The sequence below is a fragment of the Aethina tumida genome, chromosome 3 (genome assembly GCF_024364675.1).
Source record: "Aethina tumida isolate Nest 87 chromosome 3, icAetTumi1.1, whole genome shotgun sequence".
NCBI classification, from domain to species: domain Eukaryota; kingdom Metazoa; phylum Arthropoda; class Insecta; order Coleoptera; family Nitidulidae; genus Aethina; species Aethina tumida.
The window spans coordinates 23,015,063-23,035,626 of record NC_065437.1 but is presented as its reverse complement, the minus strand read 5'-3'; the positions used below and the strand labels follow the sequence as shown (position 1 = coordinate 23,035,626).

The 20,564-nt window shown below is 34.0% G+C and overlaps 7 protein-coding genes across 8 annotated transcripts; 3 read left to right on the top strand and 4 right to left on the bottom strand.

Moving 5' to 3' along the window:
* Positions 1–542: 542 nt before the first annotated feature.
* LOC109599601 (WD repeat-containing protein 36) lies at positions 543–3,521 on the top strand. Its single transcript, XM_020015616.2, has 4 exons — positions 543–1,542; positions 1,663–2,110; positions 2,165–2,319; positions 2,376–3,521. Exons 1-4 carry the CDS (start codon positions 600–602, stop codon positions 3,503–3,505), a joined length of 2,676 nt encoding a protein of 891 aa, XP_019871175.2. The 5' UTR covers positions 543–599; the 3' UTR covers positions 3,506–3,521.
* Positions 3,522–3,663: 142 nt separating this feature from the next.
* On the bottom strand, positions 3,664–5,661 carry LOC109599608 (nucleoporin NDC1). The gene has a single exon (XM_020015625.2). The coding sequence runs from the start codon at positions 5,500–5,502 to the stop codon at positions 3,775–3,777; it is 1,728 nt and encodes a 575-aa protein (XP_019871184.2). The 5' UTR covers positions 5,503–5,661; the 3' UTR covers positions 3,664–3,774.
* Positions 5,662–5,906: 245 nt separating this feature from the next.
* On the bottom strand, positions 5,907–6,775 carry LOC109599619 (uncharacterized). The gene is made up of 3 exons (XM_049964561.1): positions 6,626–6,775; positions 6,358–6,571; positions 5,907–6,307 (listed from the first exon to the last, which is right to left on the bottom strand). The coding sequence occupies exons 1-3, from the start codon at positions 6,700–6,702 to the stop codon at positions 5,927–5,929; spliced, it is 672 nt and encodes a 223-aa protein (XP_049820518.1). The 5' UTR covers positions 6,703–6,775; the 3' UTR covers positions 5,907–5,926.
* A 397-nt stretch (positions 6,776–7,172) lies between these two features.
* On the bottom strand, positions 7,173–8,716 carry LOC109599600 (CAAX prenyl protease 1 homolog). The gene is made up of 2 exons (XM_020015615.2): positions 8,545–8,716; positions 7,173–8,486 (listed from the first exon to the last, which is right to left on the bottom strand). Exons 1-2 carry the CDS (start codon positions 8,650–8,652, stop codon positions 7,287–7,289), a joined length of 1,308 nt encoding a protein of 435 aa, XP_019871174.2. The 5' UTR covers positions 8,653–8,716; the 3' UTR covers positions 7,173–7,286.
* Positions 8,717–8,828: 112 nt separating this feature from the next.
* On the top strand, positions 8,829–15,508 carry LOC109599626 (eukaryotic translation initiation factor 2 subunit 3, X-linked). Of its 2 annotated transcripts, XM_020015638.2 has the most exons (7): positions 8,866–9,049; positions 9,208–9,382; positions 13,281–13,517; positions 13,886–14,103; positions 14,173–14,358; positions 14,597–14,827; positions 15,072–15,508. In XM_020015638.2, the coding sequence occupies exons 1-7, from the start codon at positions 8,978–8,980 to the stop codon at positions 15,366–15,368; spliced, it is 1,416 nt and encodes a 471-aa protein (XP_019871197.1). In that variant the 5' UTR covers positions 8,866–8,977; the 3' UTR covers positions 15,369–15,508. The 2 variants fall into 2 exon arrangements, with proteins under 2 accessions (XP_049820506.1, XP_019871197.1); XM_049964549.1 differs by lacking the exons at positions 13,281–13,517; positions 13,886–14,103; positions 14,173–14,358; positions 14,597–14,827; positions 15,072–15,508 and adding an exon at positions 10,894–13,130 and having other exon boundaries at positions 8,829–9,049.
* Positions 15,509–15,785: 277 nt separating this feature from the next.
* LOC109599628 (ATP synthase subunit O, mitochondrial) lies at positions 15,786–16,897 on the bottom strand. Its single transcript, XM_020015640.2, has 3 exons — positions 16,739–16,897; positions 16,252–16,626; positions 15,786–16,085 (listed from the first exon to the last, which is right to left on the bottom strand). The coding sequence occupies exons 1-3, from the start codon at positions 16,763–16,765 to the stop codon at positions 15,858–15,860; spliced, it is 630 nt and encodes a 209-aa protein (XP_019871199.2). The 5' UTR covers positions 16,766–16,897; the 3' UTR covers positions 15,786–15,857.
* A 284-nt stretch (positions 16,898–17,181) lies between these two features.
* Positions 17,182–20,039, top strand: LOC109599627 (cullin-5). The gene is made up of 5 exons (XM_020015639.2): positions 17,182–17,436; positions 17,496–18,883; positions 18,966–19,265; positions 19,323–19,659; positions 19,715–20,039. The coding sequence occupies exons 1-5, from the start codon at positions 17,428–17,430 to the stop codon at positions 20,000–20,002; spliced, it is 2,322 nt and encodes a 773-aa protein (XP_019871198.1). The 5' UTR covers positions 17,182–17,427; the 3' UTR covers positions 20,003–20,039.
* The last annotated feature ends 525 nt before the right edge of the window (positions 20,040–20,564 follow it).

The following is a 20,564-nucleotide window of genomic DNA, read 5'->3' as shown; positions in this document are numbered from 1 at the left end:
TGCCATAATATTTATGAATGTTTGACACTAAACAAGTAATATTTTACTCTTGAAATTGTATGGTGTAATTTCTAAGAATATCTTGAGGATTGGAATGTCTGATATAATATTCTCTTGATGGTTTTAAAACAAGGTAAAAATGTTGTATAAGAACTACTAAGGAACAAAATCATTGTTTAAAATAGTAAAATATTGGTTTATTCACCTGGTGGTCCCTGTATTAAAAGTTCTATTGTTGATTTGTTTAAATAATGCATGAGATTACATTGTAATTAAAAATGACTAGTTTGAAAGTTCTGTTGTTGAAGTAATTTTGTTTAAATAATATAAATGCCATTGATATTTTAATTTTTCAAATAAATCAAACTATCCATTTCAAAGGACAAGTAGTTTAAATATCAAACATTAATTTATTTATTTTATAAATTAAATAATATGTTATTTTATTATATATTCCGTCTAGACAAGTACATTATTAATAAGTAGTTCAAACTGCATTGATGATCATAACCTCTCTACTTTGTGACCATAACCTAAAAAGTAAACACACGTGAAATTGTTATTTCTCTACAAACGACTTGAACTGAAATGTTAATAAGATGACAGGCGGCAGCAAGATATTCTTACCCACCAGAAGCCTGGGTTACGTTAGCAACCACATTCCTCTTCAAGTGAGATATATAAAAAGCAGAAAAGAAAACTTAATAGTAACTTGTGTGGGTAAATCTTTCCATACATATGGAATTTCTCACTTTGGTTTGTTGAGTGTGAGTGGTTTGCATCCTGGAGACATCTCGTGTATGACGTCTGATGCTTTCCATATTTATACGGCTTGTGAAAATATAATTTATGCATGGAGGAGAGGCTCGGAATTGAAACACACTTACAAAGGACACAAAAAGAATGTACATTTGATGATACCATTTGGTGCTCATTTAATTTCAGTTGATGAGGATAGCAATGTGAAGGTGTGGGATATAAAAGATGAAAGCATATATTTGGAATTAACATTTGCCAACAATAACTTTCACATAACAACAATACTACATCCAAGTACATATATAAATAAAATACTGTTTGGAAGTGACAAGGGCACAATGCAATTGTGGAATCTTAACACAAGTAAATTAATTTACACATTTAAAGGATGGAATGCTGCAATTACTTGTCTAGAACAAGCTCCAGCCTTAGATGTAGTGGCTATAGGTTTAGTTACAGGCAAAATTATATTGCACAATCTTAAATTTGATGAAACAATCATGGAATTTTCTCAAGATTGGGGATTAGTTACAACCATATCATTTAGAACTGATGGTCAACCCATAATGGCAACAGGAAGTGCAAATGGTAATATAGTATTTTGGAACCTGGAAGAGAGAAAAGTTACAAGCCAATTACTAAATGCACATGATGCAGCAGTCACTGGAATGGCATGTTTGCCCAATGAGCCTTTGATTTTGACTTCTTCACCAGATAATACTTTAAAACTATGGATTTTTGATATGACTGATGGTGGGGCAAGATTACTCAGAATAAGAGAAGGTATAACTTAAATCTACTGTTAAAATTTTTATTTTTATTTACAATAAGATGCAATATGTATTTTTATATTAAATTGAAAATATGATCAGAAACTTTTTTATATATATTATATATTTTTAGGTCATTCTGCTGCACCATCTTTTATAAGATTTCATGGAGCCAATGGTCACAACATTCTTAGTGCTGCTTGGGATTCAACATTGCGAATCTTCAACACCCAAACAGAGCAGTTTAACAAAAGCTTGGGAAAAGCTTCATACAACAGAAAAATAAGTAAAAAGCGAGGTAGAGCTGTTGAAGATCCTTTGCAAATGCCTGCAATTATTCAGTTTACGTCGGAAACAACGCGAGAAAAGGAATGGGATAATATAGCTGCTATACATTTAGGATTAAAGATGGTCACAACTTGGTCATATGATAAAATCAAAATGGGTGAATTAAAATTAGTGCCTGAACGATTTCAAAAAAAGAATATTGATGTAAATTTGGATGTAGTAGCCACATGCCTGTGTCTTAGTCACTGTGGAAATTTTGTAATTATAGGATACTCCACTGGGCATGTTGACAGGTACTATATTTTATAAAAGAATTAAGATTCGTGTTTGCAATAAGTATTTTTAAGGTTTAACATGCAATCTGGTATATGGAGAGATAGTTATGGGGAAAAAAAAGCTCATGAATGTCCCGTGAGAGGTGTGGCATCTGACTCACTAAATCAAATAGTGATTACTGGAGGCAGTGACTGCCAAGTTAAATTTTTTACATTTAAAAATAAAGGTAATATATTATGAACTATTTAAATAAGATGTTTATTAACTGTAGATCTCTTTCAGGTAAGAAATGTTTCAACAATCTGACATTGGAAGAACCTGTGAAATTTTTCCGATCCCATCATGAAAGTTCAATGTTGGCAATCGCCTTAGAGGATTACAGTTTGTACATAATTGACATTGAAACCCGAAAATTGGTTCGAAAATTCATTGGGCACACAGGAGAGATTACTGATGCTTGTTTTAGCCCTGATTCCAGGTGGCTAGTTTCATCATCAATGGATTGTACAATCAAAACTTGGGATATTCCATCTGGTCAATTAGTAGATCAATTTGCTACTACAGCAGCTTGTACGTCTTTAAACATTTCGCCTACTGGTGAAGCTCTTGTGACTGCACATGTAGACTACAAAGGATTATTTTTATGGACAAACAGGACTTTGTATACCAAAGTTACTCTTAAAGCACTGGACCCTCAGGATGAAGCTCCTTTAGCTGCCTTACCTGAATGTAGGCAGGAGTATGAAGAAGTTAAGGAAGATATAGTTGAAGATGAACCTGAATTCAAATCTCCTGAACAAGTCAGTAAAGAACTGATTACATTATCTGGATTGTCTACTTCAAGATGGCAGAACTTACTAAACATAGATGTCATAAAGCAAAAGAATAAACCAAAACAACCTCCAAAAGCCCCTAAGGCAGCCCCATTCTTCCTTCCTACAGTAGCTTCTTTAGATTTCCAATTTGATCTTTCAAATGTAGAAGGAACAGAATCTGGTAGCAAACTTTTAGCTCCAACTTCATTGTTAAATTTATCTCAATTTGGAAAACTATTATCAGAAACAAAAGAATCTGGGGATTTCCTACCAGTTATTGAAAAATTAAAATCTCTTGGACCATCTATGATTGATTTTGAAATAAAATCATTATCACCTGAAGGAGGGGGATCTGTGGAAGTCATGTTACAATTTTTAAAATGTATTGAATTTATGCTTAAATCAAATAAGGACTTTGAATTGGCTGAAGCATATCTGAGTGTCTTTTTAAGGAGTCATGGCACTGTAATAGCCACAGAAGAAAGTCTGAGATGTTATTTACCTAATATACAGAGTTGTCACGCAGTTGCGTGGAGTCGCTTACAAGAAAAATTGTTATATACAGTTTGTGTTGTGCAGAATTTAAAAACCATGTAAAATACATTTTTATAACAACTATAAGTTGTTTTACTTATATCTACTTACCATAGTTCAAATAATTGTAAAACTATTAAAAAAGCAAATCACATAAAAGTCCCAAATCAATAATTTATTTATTAAAATGTGAAAATTATAAAATAAAATGAAGCTCAAAACAGATTTAACAATTTATTTTACTTTTAATATACAAAATATACTTTTATTCAAGTCATCAGTCTGATACAAAAAACAAATATTCAACCACCGTCATATACAATTTATAAATACTAATTTTTAACAATAAATGGTTGTAATTGCATTAAGACATCTTTACTTAAAGGAAATTCACAGAGATATTTCTCAAAGTTTCTACATATATTAAATAAACTCCTCTTGACTGCAGCAGTTACTGCACCTTTCATTTTATAATTGAAGTCATCATAACCAACCATTTTTCTGGTTAAAGCAGGTATTTTATTGAGTTTTTCCAAACCCTGTTTCAGTTCAACCATGCTAGTGATGAGTACTGGCAAATCCTTCTGTACAATTCCATATCTATCTTCCACCAATGAGGCACAAACTAAATCAGAAATCCCTTCACTTGTTTGTATGATTAAATGTCCATTGGCTAGACATTTCTGAATGTTTGCTTGCGGCAATTCTCCAAAAATAAAGTTAATTCCTAGCACAACTTTGAGGGTGTTATAAAAGTTTATTATTTTGTCTTTTAGTTTAGAAAAAATTGATGTCACTGCTTCCTGTCCAGGCAAAGTATCATTAACAACATCTACAACATCCGTCACTTCACTTCCATATCCCATAGACATGTTTCTCATATTTCTAAACTTGTCATATTGAGTAGGACTTAGACATGACATTGGATCCTGAGATGGTGGTGGTGGTGGCTGTTTATCAGAGCGAATTGTGTCTGTGGATTTATTTAATAATTCTGTGTACTCTGTAAACAATTTTAGAACATTTTCAATCAAGATGTTCCAATTGTGTGGATGTCCCCCAGGCTGTGATAGCATAAAGAAAATTTGTCTTCTTAAAGGTGACCATTGGGCCAAAAGTTTCAGATCTAGACATGCCAAACTTTGAATGATAGGGAAATTACTATTGTTGATGCTGCTTTGAAGGGTGAGGGAGTCATCAGTTTGTTTTATGATTGGCAACTCAACTGGTTCAGTCAAGAACAAATTAAAGAAAAACCTCATAAGATTCATGCTAAAGTAATATAATGCTCCAAATAGCCAAGCATAAATATAAAGAAAATAGCCTTCACCACTTTCAGGTGGCAGTAAATTTAAATAATTTGTCAAACCAATGAAAAGTTGATTGCCCCAAATAAAATAAAATACTAAATAATAAACTGTTGGCAAAGTAGCTGCAACTAGACTTTCTTTGCACAAGGGGATGACTGAAGCCTTGAACTGCAACCATTTTCTTTGGTGAATTACAGGGAAAAACAATCTCTTTTCAGCAATATAGACTTTTAAGAAAAAGTACAATCCAATAAACAGGCCATTTAATATTAAAAAGAATGTACCTTCAACAATGCACTGGTGGGTTTTGTGGCAACTTGTTGAGAAACTTTTATAATCTCCATCACTCAAACTTAAAAACATCCATACTAAAAGGCCCCCAACTAGAATATGAAGGATTAACAGAATCAAATTATGAACAGAAAACACAGCAATAAATTTCTGAAATCTCGTTGAACAATAGTTTGATTTAAATGCATAATCTCTGGCACATATAATACTTTGACAAAAAATTATGGTGATGAATGGAATCACATACAACCATGTGGTCAATGACAGAAATGTGGTCACACTTGACCATAGCCACGTTACAGGATGGATTATGTCCAAATTAACTACCAACAGATAAAGAAGCAGGAGCACCAGCTGGGAGAATACACTGCACAGTACCGAATAATATAGTTTCTTTAGTAACAAGTCTTTGTATGTGAATGAGACACACTGTCCCGGTGCTATGAGGTTAGAGTTCATTGTTTTACTTTATTATTGTCTGTTTTACACTACTTTAATACGAAACCGTTTTTAAATAATTTACTTATTGTCCTTATCACATAACGTCCGTTATTATTAGTTTTATATGAGCACTAACGATCTATCAAAAATTTGAACTGACAGTTCGCCGACTAACCAATGAACCGCCAATAAGAATAACTGATAGTTGCTTTAACCACGAATGTTACCAACATATTAACATTATTAATTAACTAATTTAAATAATGTACGATTCAATATTCTATTTTCCTGTTTATTTAATATTAATAAATAAATAATTTCACTAGATATTATAGATTTATTTCATACATCTTGTGTATTTTTATAAAAATATTATTAGTGCCCACAAATTCCGTAGCAAGACGTTAAATAATAAGACACTGTAAAATGTATAAAACTTTATTTACATATAAAGATTATGAGCTGGTGCATTCATTTTCAAATCACATGGCAAAACAGTAAAACCTAGCTTGCCAATAAGATTTAAAATAGGTGTAGAATTCCTTGAATCTAATGGAGAATTATCCATGTATGCATTAAATAAAGAACACTGTAAATTTGTGTGTACAGAATATGACAAAATATTTGCCCCCAATCCTGTGATAATATTTGGTGATTCTAATTTAGTGTATCCATATGTATTTGCTTCATTTGTTGATAGACATTTAATAAGTGTGTCGGACCTATTAGTTAGGTCAGGATTTTCATATGATACAATTGCCTTAGATGTCATTGAATATAAAAACTTTGCCTTTAAAATGTAGTCCTTTAAAATAGTAATAAGCTAAAATAGATTGTAATAAATTTATTATCACATTAAATTAATTATTTTACCTCTCCAGAACAGTAGTTTTTGTTGTCTTCACATAAAACAACATATTTATTTTGTGAAACCTCAAAGAAATTTATACCTCCATTCACTAAAGATAATGTGGGAGTTTTGGAGGCGATTACAAACTTTTTTACGAGCGTTAAAATTTTTTCACTTTCCACAAAAAGCAATGTTTCAATTTCATTTGTGATTTTTCCCTTCCATTCTGGTTCAATGCTAAAAAAAATATGTTACATTTGTTGAATACCGGTCACGCTAAGCCGTGCTTACGATTTATATTCGGGGAATTCGTCATCATCGAATATTAAAGCCCTTGTCCCCGGCTCCACAATTTCACCGAACAGCATTTTGAATGATTTGACAATTATTAACAACAAACAAAAAGTTAGGTTATAATTAGTGACGGTAACCAGAGATATAAAGTGAATAGATTATTTATTAAAAACGATGAGATTAATTAAAAATATGTTATTAAAATTTTTCCTTATACATACATTTTTTAAATTAAGAACTACTGTATTAAGTATTTTAAAATTTGGAGGGTACATTTGTACATAAATAATAAATATAGTTAAATTTTCAATGATAAAATTTAATATATATATATATATATATATATATATATATATATATATATATATATATATATATATATATATATATATATATATATATTATTAAACTAGTATTAAAGTAGTATGTAATATAATAATCATTATTTATAAAATGAAATGTAAATATTTAATATTTGATAAGTGATATATTATTATTATATATATAATAAATGAAAGATATTTTCTAAATAATAACATTAAAATGTATAGACATTCATTTATTTGCAACAAAATACAATAAAAAAATTATATTTCATATGTATTCAGAAATATAAATGAAAACAAATGAATTGAAAAATATTAAGCTAGTCTTTAGTTTATTTCTTCTTCTTACGTCCATCTTCAAGAGCTGCCAGTCTTTCGAGAATAGGTGGATGGGAATGATTATAAGCAGAATACAATTCATCATAAACAGGGAATGCTAAGTTGTCTTTATTTAATTGTATTAAAGCTCTAGCCAGTGGCTCGCCCCTGTCCAGTTCAACTGCAAATCTATCCGCTTGGAATTCAAACCTTCTTGAGAGCCAAGTTGTAAAGAACGACAACAGAGCATTATATGGGGACATAATGTACATAAGAACTACATACAATCCAATAAGAACTGGCTGATATTTGTAGAAGCCTACAACTTTATAAATAATTGGAGCCTTGAACATAAACGAAAAGAGCGTGAACAACATGAACATGTTGACTTGGATAATGATTAAATTTTTCAAGACATGATTGTGACTCCAATGACCCAACTCGTGAGATAAAATGGCCAAAATTTCATCGTTCTTACATCCCGTTCCGTCGTCCTTCTCCAGCAGCGTGTCATAGAGAACAATCCTCTTGGACTTGAACAAGCCATAAAAGTAAGCGTTACTGTGAGCAGAACGTTTTGAGCCTTCCACTACATACAGTTCAGATAAGGGGAATTTCAATTGAGAAGCCAAAGCCTCAATTTGAGTTCTGAGCTCACCTTCAGGGAGTGGAGTATATTTATCAAAAATTGGAGCAATTACTGATGGATAAAGAATCATCAAAACCAATGTGATGATGCAAACAGCAGCCCAAAGCCAGATGAAGAAATAATCACCACCATTTTTGATAATTACTATAACAATTGATGAGACCATCAAAGTAATCGCTTGGCTTACAATAAAGGTCTTGATTTTATCCCAGATAAAGAAACCTGCAGTTTGTTTGTTAAAGCCGAACTTTTCTTCAAGCACAAATGTGTAGTAGATTGTGAAAGGGAGATCAAAGAGGGTAGTGATTAGTGACAAAATTACCAACCATATGCAACTGGTTGATACTTCAGCTTCACTATTATTGAGGTATACTGCATAATTCCACACTGTGGATAAAATGTTTTCATACAGTACAATTGTGCTGAAAATGACTCCAAAAGTATCTTTTACAAATCCAAATCTCAGCTTGGCAAGAGAGTAATCCTTAGATTTCTGAAAGGTTTCTTGTGTAAGTGTCGATTTTAACTCCTTGGGCACATTTTCCACTGTTAATTCTTTCCTGTACTGGAATAAATAACAGCTATTGATTTTCATTAATTATATCTAAATCAATTTTTCTTACCTGTCTTATTGATAAGTAGAATTCCCACAAAAATTCTGCCCATAGAAAAGTTAAAATTGCAGACTTTACAACGGACTCGTTGTTAATTATTGATTCTATTGAAACCATTGTATACTAATGGAAATTGGAAAAACTAGAAAGGAAAATATTTAAACATAACCAATTCTGCTATCATTCTTCCTCTTCTTGATAATGTTGGTATCCTGGAAACCATTTGTTTATTTTTTTGAAGTGTTTTATTAGATATTTCATTAAGAATAATTAAATTAAATTGTAATAATTGCAAATTTTAGACAACAAGTTTCCAAAATATACAATACATTCTTGAAGTGCCTGTGTAATATGTCATGTGTCGTAACTAGAGACACGGGTATATTCCCCAGAAAACGTCATCAATTTACCGCCTTTTCAGTGAACACTCCGGCTTAGAAACATGGCGTCCTCGGAAGGAAGTGGTGTGACTACTGGTCAACCAAATTTACACAAACAAGAACTATCAAAATTAGTGAGTGTCTTCTTAAATTTACAAATCCGTTCTTGAACCGCAGTCCAGTGTACAAATTCGAATTAATTTTGTACTTAACCTAACTTTAAAAGTGTGTTTCGTCAATCCCACATCTGGTCCTAAAATCCGTTGCTTAGATGGCTTTTTTAAAATTTTAGGATGTTACCAAATTGACTGCACTTTCGCCCGAAGTAATTAGTAGACAGGCCACCATAAATATTGGTACGATTGGCCATGTAGCCCACGGAAAATCCACAGTTGTAAAAGCAATCTCTGGCGTTCAAACTGTAAGATTTAAAAATGAACTTGAAAGGAACATCACCATTAAATTGGGTAAGTGTTGCATGGTATGTAGTTGCATGATTTCAATTCAGGCATACTGAGTGTAACTGTGGTTTTAACTAGTATGCACTATACAAGTTTAAATGAACCATTTTGTTAAATGTTCAAGAAGATACTGCTTTTTAAGATTTGCCCAACTAGTTTGTGGTTTTGTTAATATTCTTATTGGTGATATGCAGATAATGTGGGAAGTGTGTAATGCAAACAAAAAGGTACGTGTTATATCATACTGACATCATTCATCAGTACACATTAATAACTAAACATTCTTAAGAAACTATGTGACTTATACACAAGTAAATTTTGAATTTTCAAAAAATTTATCTATAAATTAAATATATAAGGAGCTATTTTAACTAACAGGGACTTTTATGAGTCATTGATTCAAGTTTTTACTTCATTTCCTGGTTTTGATAGTGTCCTTGTGCAGACTAGAGTATACTTGAAGATTTTCTTATGAATATGACTATTCTTATTTCTCTCTTATTCTTCTCAGAATTTTATATTATATCTTTACAATTTATTAAAAATTAACACAGTTCTACAAAATAAAAAGATGACGAAATTTCCACATAAAGTCGGATAAGCTTACATACCACATGAAAAAATAAGTAATTGGAGAAACGTGCTAGTTAAACTCGAAAAATAATTTTTTATGCAATACACACCACTCAAATATTTGGTGCATTTTGCTGCCCATGCATAATATAAGAGTTTTAAGCAGGGGCCAGTCCAATCTTCTGATATGTGTTAATTTAACTTACAATCTGATGGTTCGACCACTATAGGCTTTTGTCGCAGTTTTCCAACTGTATTCTACAGCACCGTATTTAAAACTATAACTAACTATATAGATTTCCAAATAAATATTTGTCATGTATGTGCATAAAATACCCTCAGGCAACCAAACTGCTTTAAGGTGTCGCATTTGTAAAGAGATAATATAACCTATATTAAAAAGCCGCAAAATAACAATGATAGTTTACAACGCCTATTGTCTATTGTTCCTAGATATTTTTTTTTTTTTTTTTTTTTTGTTAATTAAAGTTTTGATAAGTAAGACCAGAACTAGTGTAACATTAACTCAAAGCACGCTCGTTCAGTGGGAGAATAGGTTTTAAAACCTTCAATGATCATATCTGAGGAAAATGGATATCCATATCTGTAGTACTGGATGTAACTCTGAGTATATGAGATATGAAGGAATTAGAACAAGAACATATTTCCTAACACTGTTGAAGAGAAAATGTGACAGAATAGTGAAATTTCAAAGGATATATTTAATAATGGTGAATACCGGAATTAGCATACATTAACATACTCTCTTCCAGGCTTTCGTTTCATTTTAGGAATTTAAACTTGTACAGTGCACCTTACAATATATTATGTTATCATTTGCATCGAACCCGAACTATCTATAAATTAGGAAATGATATATCAAAACAAACTATCCCGATTGAAAAAGTGTAGTGACTGACGTATTGTTTGTTGTGGATTTATAGAGAGGATCCAGTTCGATGTGAATGGCACAATAACGTGGCCGAAAAATATGGAAGGGTACAAGATGAATTTGAATCTACCGGATAAGACCTGGGAAGAAATAAAAGTCGAAGAAGAACGACAGAGAAAAAGAAAACGTGAAAAATCGTGTACTCGTCTTAACAGTCATCATAAGAAGGAATCAACGTATCGGAAGGAGTATGTGGTTGAAAGAATAGTAGATTACAAATACGAGCATCACTCAAATATATATTTCGAAGTAAAGTGGAGAGGTTACTCGAAATCATTAAATACGTGGGAACCTCTGGAACACTTAACTAATTGCCCTGATCCGTTGGTGGAATTTTTATATGATAAATTGAATGAATCAGTGTTGGAAAAGTTACACGACTTATGCGGAACGCCTAAACATCTGAGTAATCAAGCCCTTTTGGAATTATTGCCGTCATTAAATTGGCATAAATTGCCCAGTTTGCTTAGCGTTCTTATAGATTTGTTCAAATTATCACTGAAACCACCTCGCGAAAGCCACATTCACAAGATCGAACGCGGAAGAAAGTCACTTATTATGTATCAGTTCCTTCTCAAACGCGAAGAACAAGAAGCTAAGCTGAAACATTGGGAGTATACAATTAACGAAATGTCGACAGATAGTGCACCTATTAAGGTGGAAAATTTGGTCGACTTGGAGGTCCCACCCGACGATTTCAATTACATTAACGAGTACGTGTCAGCATCCCTGGTTATACCAGTAACGCCAGTGGCGGGTTGTGAGTGTGTGGAGTGTGGTCCTCGCATAAAGTCGTGTTGCGGCAAACAGGATCACGGCGGGTTCACCTACACGCCCCACAAAAAGGTCAACGTTAATCCGGGGACGGCCATCTACGAGTGCAACTCTCAGTGCAAATGCGGTCCGGACTGTCGCAATCGCGTGGTCCAAAAGGGACGTAAAGTGCCGTTATGCATCTATCGAACGAGTAACGGCTGCGGTTGGGGCGTCAAGGCGGTACGCAAGATTCACTGCGGCGAATTCGTATGTGAGTATGTCGGTGAGGTTATCTCCCATGAAGAGGCGGAGGAACGGGGAAAGGCCTATGATGCCGAAGGTCGCACGTACCTTTTCGATTTAGATTACAATTCACGAGATAATCCGTATACTGTGGATGCGGCGAAATATGGAAATGTCTCACATTTCATTAATCATTCCTGTGATCCGAATCTGGCAGTCTATGCGGTCTGGATCGATTGTATGGATCCCAATCTGCCTAAGTTGGCGCTTTTTGCCATTAGGGAGATAGAAAAGGACGAGCAACTAACGTTCGATTATATGATGGTGCCGGATTCACCGAGAAAAACACCGGATAAACCGAAATTGGAGACTCCTGACAAGGATGGTGAAGTGCAGCTTGGTCGATCTGTTTGCAAGTGTGACGCCGATAGTTGTAGACGATATCTCTTTTAATTGAATACGGTACTTTATATATTTTGCCAATGAACAAGTTTGCTTACCCTGAACCATCATAACATAACGTTGACATATTATTGTGTTTTAAATTATTCCGATGTACGTTTTACAATTTTAATTGTCCGTTTATCAAATTTTACATATATTGAATTTATGTTTTTAGCGTGAAGACATTTTATTTATATACGTATGAAACCTGAGGGAACTTATTTTATAATTTGTAGAATTCCTGGTTGTTAAGCAATGTCTCAAGTGTACTATTAGTATAATTATATAATAATTATGAGTATTGAATTTATGAAGTTTTTAAAATTGATTGTGTTTGTTTTTTTGAATCTCAAAGTTTTTAAACTTCCTTATAAAATTATTGATCAGTGCTGCAGGCAGTAGAAAAGTGGAAGAAGCGGTGTATGGAATAATATTAAGTTAAATTTTGTTACTATAATTCTGTACTATTTATATTCATTTTACTATTTTGTCATAAAGTCTGTTACATACAGTACAAAAAGAGTTTGATCCATCTGAATCCTGAAAGAGACAGTAAGTCTCCCACTATGGGACAGACTTCTACTGTCTCTGTCATGTATGATGTTTTTCTCTAAATTCATACGGGTCAAAAGCTTTTCCTACTGTATGTTGGATATAAGACTCGCCTACAATTTTACACATTAATTTGTGTTTTATTGACATGTTTACTTACTACTATTTTTATATAATAATTTGTGTTCATTTAACATGTATATGTATTTTATAAATATATTTACAAGGAACGAATCATTCTTTTATTTATCATTTTATACTTTTGTATAATATTGAACGAATTGAATGAATTTACTTTTATCAGGCTTGTTTACTAACAAAAATCTGATGCGGTTGTTTGCATATAAAAAATTGTTCAAATATTCGTATTACGCGACATTTCAGGTTATGCCAATGCCAAAATTTACAAGTGTGACAATCCCAAGTGCCCACGACCAGCCTGCTACATATCCGGCAGCTCCTCAAAGGATGATAATTTCCCATGTCTGAGACCAGCATGCACTGGCCGCTTTCAGTTGGTGAGACACGTGAGCTTTGTCGATTGCCCTGGTCACGATATTCTTATGGCTACTATGTTGAACGGTGCTGCCGTCATGGACGCCGCCCTCCTACTCATCGCAGGTAAATGTATCGTATTTTTATACAAGAATGTTGAAAATAGAAGGCAAATTAAACTGGCCTTCCATTTTTATTAAAATTTCAAAGTTAATTGATCCAGTTTAGACCTTGTATGCCCAATGATGACAAACATAATCGCAAGAGGTGTTTTTGGTGACTTCAGTTGGAACTGGATGCAGTTCAGGCTGTATTTAGAGCGTCGAAAACTGTGGCTCGATGTGCGGAGATTATGAGAGCTGAGGGCATTATTTTTTATTTTGTAGTACTTGAGTCGTAAACTTTTCGAATATATTTACATTTACAATTGTGGGTTAAACATGTGCACCAAACGAAGGTTCAAATAATAGCTAATCGTTTATAATATTAATTAGGTAATGAGTCTTGTCCGCAACCGCAGACCAGTGAACACTTGGCTGCTATCGAGATTATGAAGCTAAAGCACATTATTATTCTGCAAAATAAAATCGATTTGGTGAAGGAGGGTCAAGCCAAGGAGCAACATGAACAAATTGTGAAGTTCGTGCAGGGTACTGTGGCCGAAGGAGCTCCCATAATTCCCATATCTGCTCAGTTGAAGTACAATATTGAGGTATGTCTTTTTACACAATTTATTTTTTTAGTATTTTTAGTTTTATTATTTATTTTTTTAATATTACAGGTATTGTGTGAATATATTACCAAGAAGATTCCGATACCGACGAGAGACTTCACATCCGAGCCGCGTTTGATCGTTATCAGATCGTTCGACGTTAACAAGCCGGGTTGTGAGGTTCACGACCTCAAAGGTGGCGTTGCCGGTGGTAGTATTCTTCGCGGTGTACTCAAAGTGGGGCAAGAAATTGAAGTAAGTCTCTCGTATATCTTGTTTTAATGCTTCTTAATCAAATACAATGATGACAAACATTATCGCAAGGGATGTTTCGAAGACATCAGTGAATCCTGACTACAGTTCCGGCTGTTTTCGTCTTTGGAAACCGTGGCCCAATGTGCGGAGATTATGAGAGCTGATTCATTTTACTTATAAGATTATTTTAGATTAATCTATATTTTTTACAGTTTAATAATTAATTTCCATTTTTAAGGTGAGACCTGGTCTGGTGAGCAAGGACTCTGAAGGGAAGCTGACATGCAAACCAATCTTTTCTAGAATAGTATCTCTATATACTGAACAAAACGAACTTCAGTTTGCCGTACCAGGAGGTCTTATTGGTGTAGGTACGAAAATTGAACCTACACTTTGTAGGGCTGATCGTCTAGTCGGGCAGGTATTGGGCGCGGTCGGCGCCTTGCCCAGCATTTTTATTGAACTTGAAGTAAGTATATTAATTTCCTCATACCATATAATTACCGATATTGTTCATCCAATGATGACAAACATAATCGCAAGGGATGTTTACGTCGTGGCCAGTTGAACTGGGTACAGCTCAGGCTGTATTTAAAGCGGCGTAGGCGGTGGCCCAATGTGCGGAGATTATGAGAGCTGAGGGCGAACAAAATAAGCCAATTTCTATAAAATTTTGTGTGCCTAATATATAACAATATTGTTGTCGTTTCTAGGTGAGTTATTACCTCCTAAAACGTCTTCTTGGTGTCCGTACCGAAGGCGACAAAAAGGGAGCCAAAGTCCAAAGGTTGACTAAAAACGAAGTATTGCTGGTCAATATTGGTTCTCTCAGTACGGGAGGGCGTGTTATTGCCACAAAGGCCGATTTGTGTAAAATCGCATTGACGAACCCTGTGTGTACAGAAGTTGGTGAAAAGATCGCCCTCAGTCGTCGTGTTGAAAAACATTGGCGTCTTATCGGTTGGGGCCAGATCCGCGGAGGGGAAACCATTGAACCCACCACCAACTAATAAATAAATTAATAGGGAAAAACCCCGTAAATATTTTAACATATTTAACCTCTGTCTCAAATTCATTTTATACACCCAATTGATGTTATTAGGTTGATTTGTATAGGTTTTCAAAGGAATAAAATTATATACTATTATAATTTTTTCTTATTATTTATTTTCCATCCTACACTACAAGCAGTTACTACGGTTTGGTGTTATTAGTTTTATTACCGATTTAAAAGTTCTGATGTTGATTTTGTTTAGTTTATGAAAGAGATTAGATTGTTTATTAAAACCTGTTTTGATATATATTTGTTGCAATGTTATACCATTGATATTCTGATTTTTTGAACAATTCAAATTATCGGCTTCAACAGACGCGCAGTGTATTTTTCGATTAAAATAAAATGTAATTTTTTAAATAAAAATCATTCAAATTATTAATACATTTAATTCTATTGTATAGTTCTAAAACAAATAATATAGAAAACTTTTCAAAGTATATTTTTAAACAGCAGCACTGATGAGTTCAGTGTACTTCTTAATTTTGCTAGCGACGCTCATATCGACGTATCTATCCCCAATGCTGACGATCATTCCACCGACAATAGTGGGATCAACTTTGGTAGACAAGTTGATGGTTTCATTGGGCTTGAGGAAAGATTTTAGTGTTTGTTGCAATTTTTCTTTTTGGCCTGCGTCCAATTCTTTAGCAGTAGTTACTTCACATGTAACCTAAAATTGTATAATTATTAAAATATATTTTTAATTAACAACTTTATTCTCATATAAAAGACATAGTACCTTAGTTGTTTTGTAAAATTACTTAGCCTGTTCTTGGATGAGTCCAATAGGGCATATGTTATATAATAAATTCACAATATTAAAAAAGAAAGTATACCTCTCCACGGTGGGCAGCCATGATGGTCTTGAAAGCATTGATCACACCTTCCAAGTTCTTCAGTCTGCCATTCTCAGCAAGAATGGTCAAAAGGTTGGCAGATTCAGCCTTCAGGGAAACCTTGGCAGCAACAGCTTTAAGGGCCTCAGCCTTCAGAGTACGTTTGATGGTGGGGTTTTGAATGAATTCACGCAACTTAGGGTCAGTTTTCATGGAAGTTTGCAATTTGATGAGGTCCTTTTCGACTGCCTCAAGTGTCTTCTGTTTGCTGGCAGCTGAATATAAAGCGGTGGCATAGCGACCTTCGATTCCAAAAATTTGTACTGGTGGCTTGACCAATTGTTGGCTTACGGAGCTGGTGCTCAAAGAGCGGACCTAAATCAGATTAATCAAATGTCTAACCTTACTTTCCAGTTATGTAATACGTTGTAAATGCTACTGCTACTACTTTATATTAATTATATACGATTATATAATATTTACTTACCAACATTGATAGCTTTTGAGATGCCATTACGGATATCAATGGGAATATTCCGAAATTTTTCCAAATTACGGGATCGGTGAAGTCAAATGTCACCCCACAAAAAATTGGAGTTGCGGATCGTTATGTTGGTATTATCAAACCGTCAAATTCCCTAATTATCTATATTATATATCATAACAAAACCGTTAGATTACGTTAAACTGAGTAAAATTTTGTTAATTGTATGCAGATCGGAACATATTATTTAATATTAAAATGTATTAACACTATTTTAAAAGGTGGTGACACGCGCCGCTAAAAAAATCCCTAAACTGACGTCAACTCAGACACGAAAAGTCTATGATATCTGATAAAATATAAAAATGCAGTAGAAGTGCATCAAATGGTAGATAAAAGTAGAGAGTATGAAAAACATTACTTACGATCTAGTTTCTTCACATTGCTCCAATTTAGTATGTATTTGATGGGCGTGATTTTGAATATACCGCTTGTTCTGCGTCATTAAGCACCGCCCCACTGTAACTTTTTATCATGGGCAAATTTCTAGGATAAAAATTGAAAAATGGTAGTAAAGGTTTTTAAATATATTAATTTCAACAAATACTTATGATATCATCGTGGAAATGTAAACACATATCACGGGATTTTTACAGTTTTTATTTAGTATCTCTCCCCATTAATAACCTAAAATGCTAAAGGTAAGAGTTTTTGTTTATTTGTAATGTCCGTTTAATACAAATACAAAAAAAATTATCAGGAAAAAGGACAACTAAAATTCGAAGATAAATGGCCTCATATGCAGCTCATCGTACTGAAACTACTGAAACAAGAACCAGTTTCACCTGGTGAGTGGCAAGAATTGTTTTATGATGTACACCTTGTTTGTTTATGGGATGAAAAAGGACCGGTGAAACTGCGCGACAGTTTACATGAAGACATAGTAAAGTTTATAAAACAGGCCCAAGCCCGGGTCCTGGCCCAAAGACAAGAAGAGGCTCTTCTCAAGGCTTACATTGCAGAATGGAGAAAGTTCTTTACACAGTGCAATTATTTACCAACGCCATTCAAGCAGCTGGAGACCTCCCTACAAGGTAAATCTAGTTCAGGGAGCTCCAATGTGCAGAATAACAGTGGTAAAAAAGGCCCTGTTGATGAAAGTATTGTTAGGAAATTAATGTTGGACTCTTGGAATGAGAGCATCTTCAGTGATATTAAGCATAGATTGCAGGACAGTGCCATGGAATTGGTGCATGCTGAAAGAAAAGGAGAAGCGTTTGATGCTCAACTAGTTATTGGAGTGAGGGAATCTTATGTGAATTTGTGTTCAAACACTGAAGACAGACTGCAAATCTACAGGGAAAATTTTGAGGCTGCATACATTGAAAGTACTGATATGTTTTATAGGCTTAAAGCACCTGAACATCTTGCTACTAATGGTGTTCAAGCATATATGAGGTATGCTGATAGTAAAATAAGGGAGGAGGAAGCTAGAGCTCAAAGGTATCTTGAAGCAGGCAGCAATGGTGTGATACAGTGTTGTGTGAAAGTTCTGGTGGAAAATGCTTTACCTGTTCTCTATGCAGAAATAGCACCACTTATTAAAGCTGGTGAAACTGAGCGCTTGCAGTTAATGTTTAGATTATTAGAGAGAGTGCCAGATGGAGTGCATCCTATGCTAAAAGCTCTGGAGGACCATATTACTCAAGCAGGATTGGCTGATATGGTGGCTGCAGCTGATATTATCACCCAGGACTCTGAAAAATATGTGGAAAGACTATTGGAATTGTTCAATAAATTCAGTAAGTTAGTACACGACGCGTTTTCGGACGATCCACGTTTTCTGACTGCCAGGGATAAAGCTTTTAAAGCAGTTGTTAATGACACAACTGTCTTCAGGTTGGAGCTCAACACTGGAAGGAATGTAGGAGCAAAGACAGTGGCACCTGAGAGCAAGTGTCCTGAGTTATTAGCTAATTATTGTGACATGTTATTGAGAAGGACACCTTTGTCTAAAAGGCTTACCAGTGAGGAGATTGAAGTGCGGTTGAGGGATGTGCTGTTAGTGCTTAAGTATGTTTGCAACAAGGATGTTTTCATGAGGTACCATAAGGCTCACTTGACCAGAAGGCTGATATTGGATGCTAGGTATGAAATATTGTAACTTGAGCACTTTTTGCTTTAAATCTACAAGGATATTATCATTAAGGAACTAATTTTAATTTTATAGTGCTGATAGTGAAAAAGAGGAGGATATGGTGGAATGGCTGCGCGAGGTGGGCATGCCTGCGGACTATGTGAACAAACTAGCACGCATGTTCCAAGACATTAAAGTTAGCGAAGACTTGAACGGTCAATTCAGGACGTCCACCGCACGCCACGACGCCATAAACATTAAAATACTCAATGCAGGCGCTTGGGCTCGTGGATCCGAACGCGTTACTGTCAGTCTGCCCGTGGAACTCGAAGACTACATACCGGAAGTTGAAGAGTTCTACAAAAAGAAGCACTCTGGACGCAAGTTACAATGGTGTGTATGACTGCCATTGTGGATTGACCCATTTAAATCAATTGTTTTCATTTCTAGGTATCATCATATGAGTAATGGCACTATAACATTTGTTACCAACGGTGGCAAGTTCGATTTCGACGTGACCACGTTCCAAATGGCGGTGCTGTTCGCGTGGAATCAGCGTCCCCATGACAAGATCACGTATGAAAACCTGCGACTAGCCACGGAACTGCCTGACGGTGAGTTGAGACGTACCCTGTGGTCGTTGGTCGCGTTCCCGAAGCTTAAACGGCAGCTGTTACTATTCTCTCCAAACGTGGGAGCGCCTAAGGATTTCACGGAGCACACGGTGTTCTGGGTGAACCAAGATTTTGCGTTGATCAAGAACGGAAAACCACAGAAAAGGGGAAAGGTATTTGAAAATATTATTGAAAAGAACATATAAGGGTGTTAACGAATTTTTATAGGTGAATTTTATTGGACGTCTTCAATTAAGTACGGAAAGATCTCAAATGGAGGATAATCAATCAATAGTACAACTTCGAATACTTAGAACTCAAGAAGCGATAATAAAGATCTTGAAGATGCGAAAAAAGATTTCCAATGCTGCTCTTCAGTCGGAGCTTGTCGATATTTTGAAGAATATGTTTTTACCATCAAAGAAAATGATAAAAGAGCAATTAGAATGGCTTATTGAACATAAGTATATGAGAAGAGATGATGATGACATTAATACTTTTATTTATATGGCATAAAAATTGTTGAAATTATTAATAAAAATATTGTTATATATTTTTGTATTTATATTTATCTTAGAATTTTCATATAAAAAATAAAGTAATATAATAAGATAAATATTTGGCACAAATGCATTTCAATTAAAAATTTTTGTGATGCTTTGTAATTAAATAAAACTTTATTTATAAAAATATGAATATACTGTTTATTAACTATATTCAGTGCATATACGTACTCTAATATTGTTTTTATAAGTAAATTTTATTAGAAATAAAGTTATTTACATTAATTATTATTAAATCAACTCGAAAATAAATGTCAAACAATAAGATTGATTGTGTAATTAATATAAAGGACCGATTATGATCATGTAAATAAATTTTTTTATTAAAAAGAACACAGGTAACACGTTTGCTTGCCTCTACTATTGCTTATTACGTTAATTTTGTTACATTTTAAAGTAAAATAAATATGTAATAAAAATATAAATTAATAAATATTTTCGTATATATCTTCTTGGATATGTCGCGGTGATTTTTATATTCTCATTGAATCATCAAATAATTTTTGATAACTCAT

Excerpts from the sequence above, each read along its gene's own strand:
- LOC109599619 (XM_049964561.1), bottom strand. The coding sequence starts at position 6,702 with ATGCTGTTCGGTGAAATTGTGGAGCCGGGGACAAGGGCTTTAATATTC. Across the intron at positions 6,572-6,625 it reads GAATTCCCCGAATATAAATC|CATTGAACCAGAATGGAAGG; the intron begins GTAAGCACGGCT and ends TATTTTTTTTAG. Across the intron at positions 6,308-6,357 it reads AAAACTACTGTTCTGGAGAG|CTTATTACTATTTTAAAGGA; the intron begins GTAAAATAATTA and ends AATCTATTTTAG.
- LOC109599600 (XM_020015615.2), bottom strand. The coding sequence starts at position 8,652 with ATGGTTTCAATAGAATCAATAATTAACAACGAGTCCGTTGTAAAGTCT. Across the intron at positions 8,487-8,544 it reads TCTACTTATCAATAAGACAG|TACAGGAAAGAATTAACAGT; the intron begins GTAAGAAAAATT and ends TATTTATTCCAG.
- LOC109599601 (XM_020015616.2), top strand. The coding sequence starts at position 600 with ATGACAGGCGGCAGCAAGATATTCTTACCCACCAGAAGCCTGGGTTAC. Across the intron at positions 1,543-1,662 it reads ATTACTCAGAATAAGAGAAG|GTCATTCTGCTGCACCATCT; the intron begins GTATAACTTAAA and ends ATATATTTTTAG. Across the intron at positions 2,111-2,164 it reads TCCACTGGGCATGTTGACAG|GTTTAACATGCAATCTGGTA; the intron begins GTACTATATTTT and ends AGTATTTTTAAG.
- LOC109599626 (XM_049964549.1), top strand. The coding sequence starts at position 8,978 with ATGGCGTCCTCGGAAGGAAGTGGTGTGACTACTGGTCAACCAAATTTA. Across the intron at positions 9,050-9,207 it reads AACAAGAACTATCAAAATTA|GATGTTACCAAATTGACTGC; the intron begins GTGAGTGTCTTC and ends TTAAAATTTTAG. Across the intron at positions 9,383-10,893 it reads GAACATCACCATTAAATTGG|AGAGGATCCAGTTCGATGTG; the intron begins GTAAGTGTTGCA and ends GTGGATTTATAG.
- LOC109599628 (XM_020015640.2), bottom strand. The coding sequence starts at position 16,765 with ATGGCATCTCAAAAGCTATCAATGTTG. Across the intron at positions 16,627-16,738 it reads CTCAAAAGCTATCAATGTTG|GTCCGCTCTTTGAGCACCAG; the intron begins GTAAGTAAATAT and ends AATCTGATTTAG. Across the intron at positions 16,086-16,251 it reads TGGCTGCCCACCGTGGAGAG|GTTACATGTGAAGTAACTAC; the intron begins GTATACTTTCTT and ends ATACAATTTTAG.
- LOC109599627 (XM_020015639.2), top strand. Across the intron at positions 18,884-18,965 it reads AGGCTGATATTGGATGCTAG|TGCTGATAGTGAAAAAGAGG; the intron begins GTATGAAATATT and ends TTAATTTTATAG. Across the intron at positions 19,660-19,714 it reads AACCACAGAAAAGGGGAAAG|GTGAATTTTATTGGACGTCT; the intron begins GTATTTGAAAAT and ends GAATTTTTATAG.
- LOC109599608 (XM_020015625.2), bottom strand. The coding sequence starts at position 5,502 with ATGAACTCTAACCTCATAGCACCGGGACAGTGTGTCTCATTCACATAC.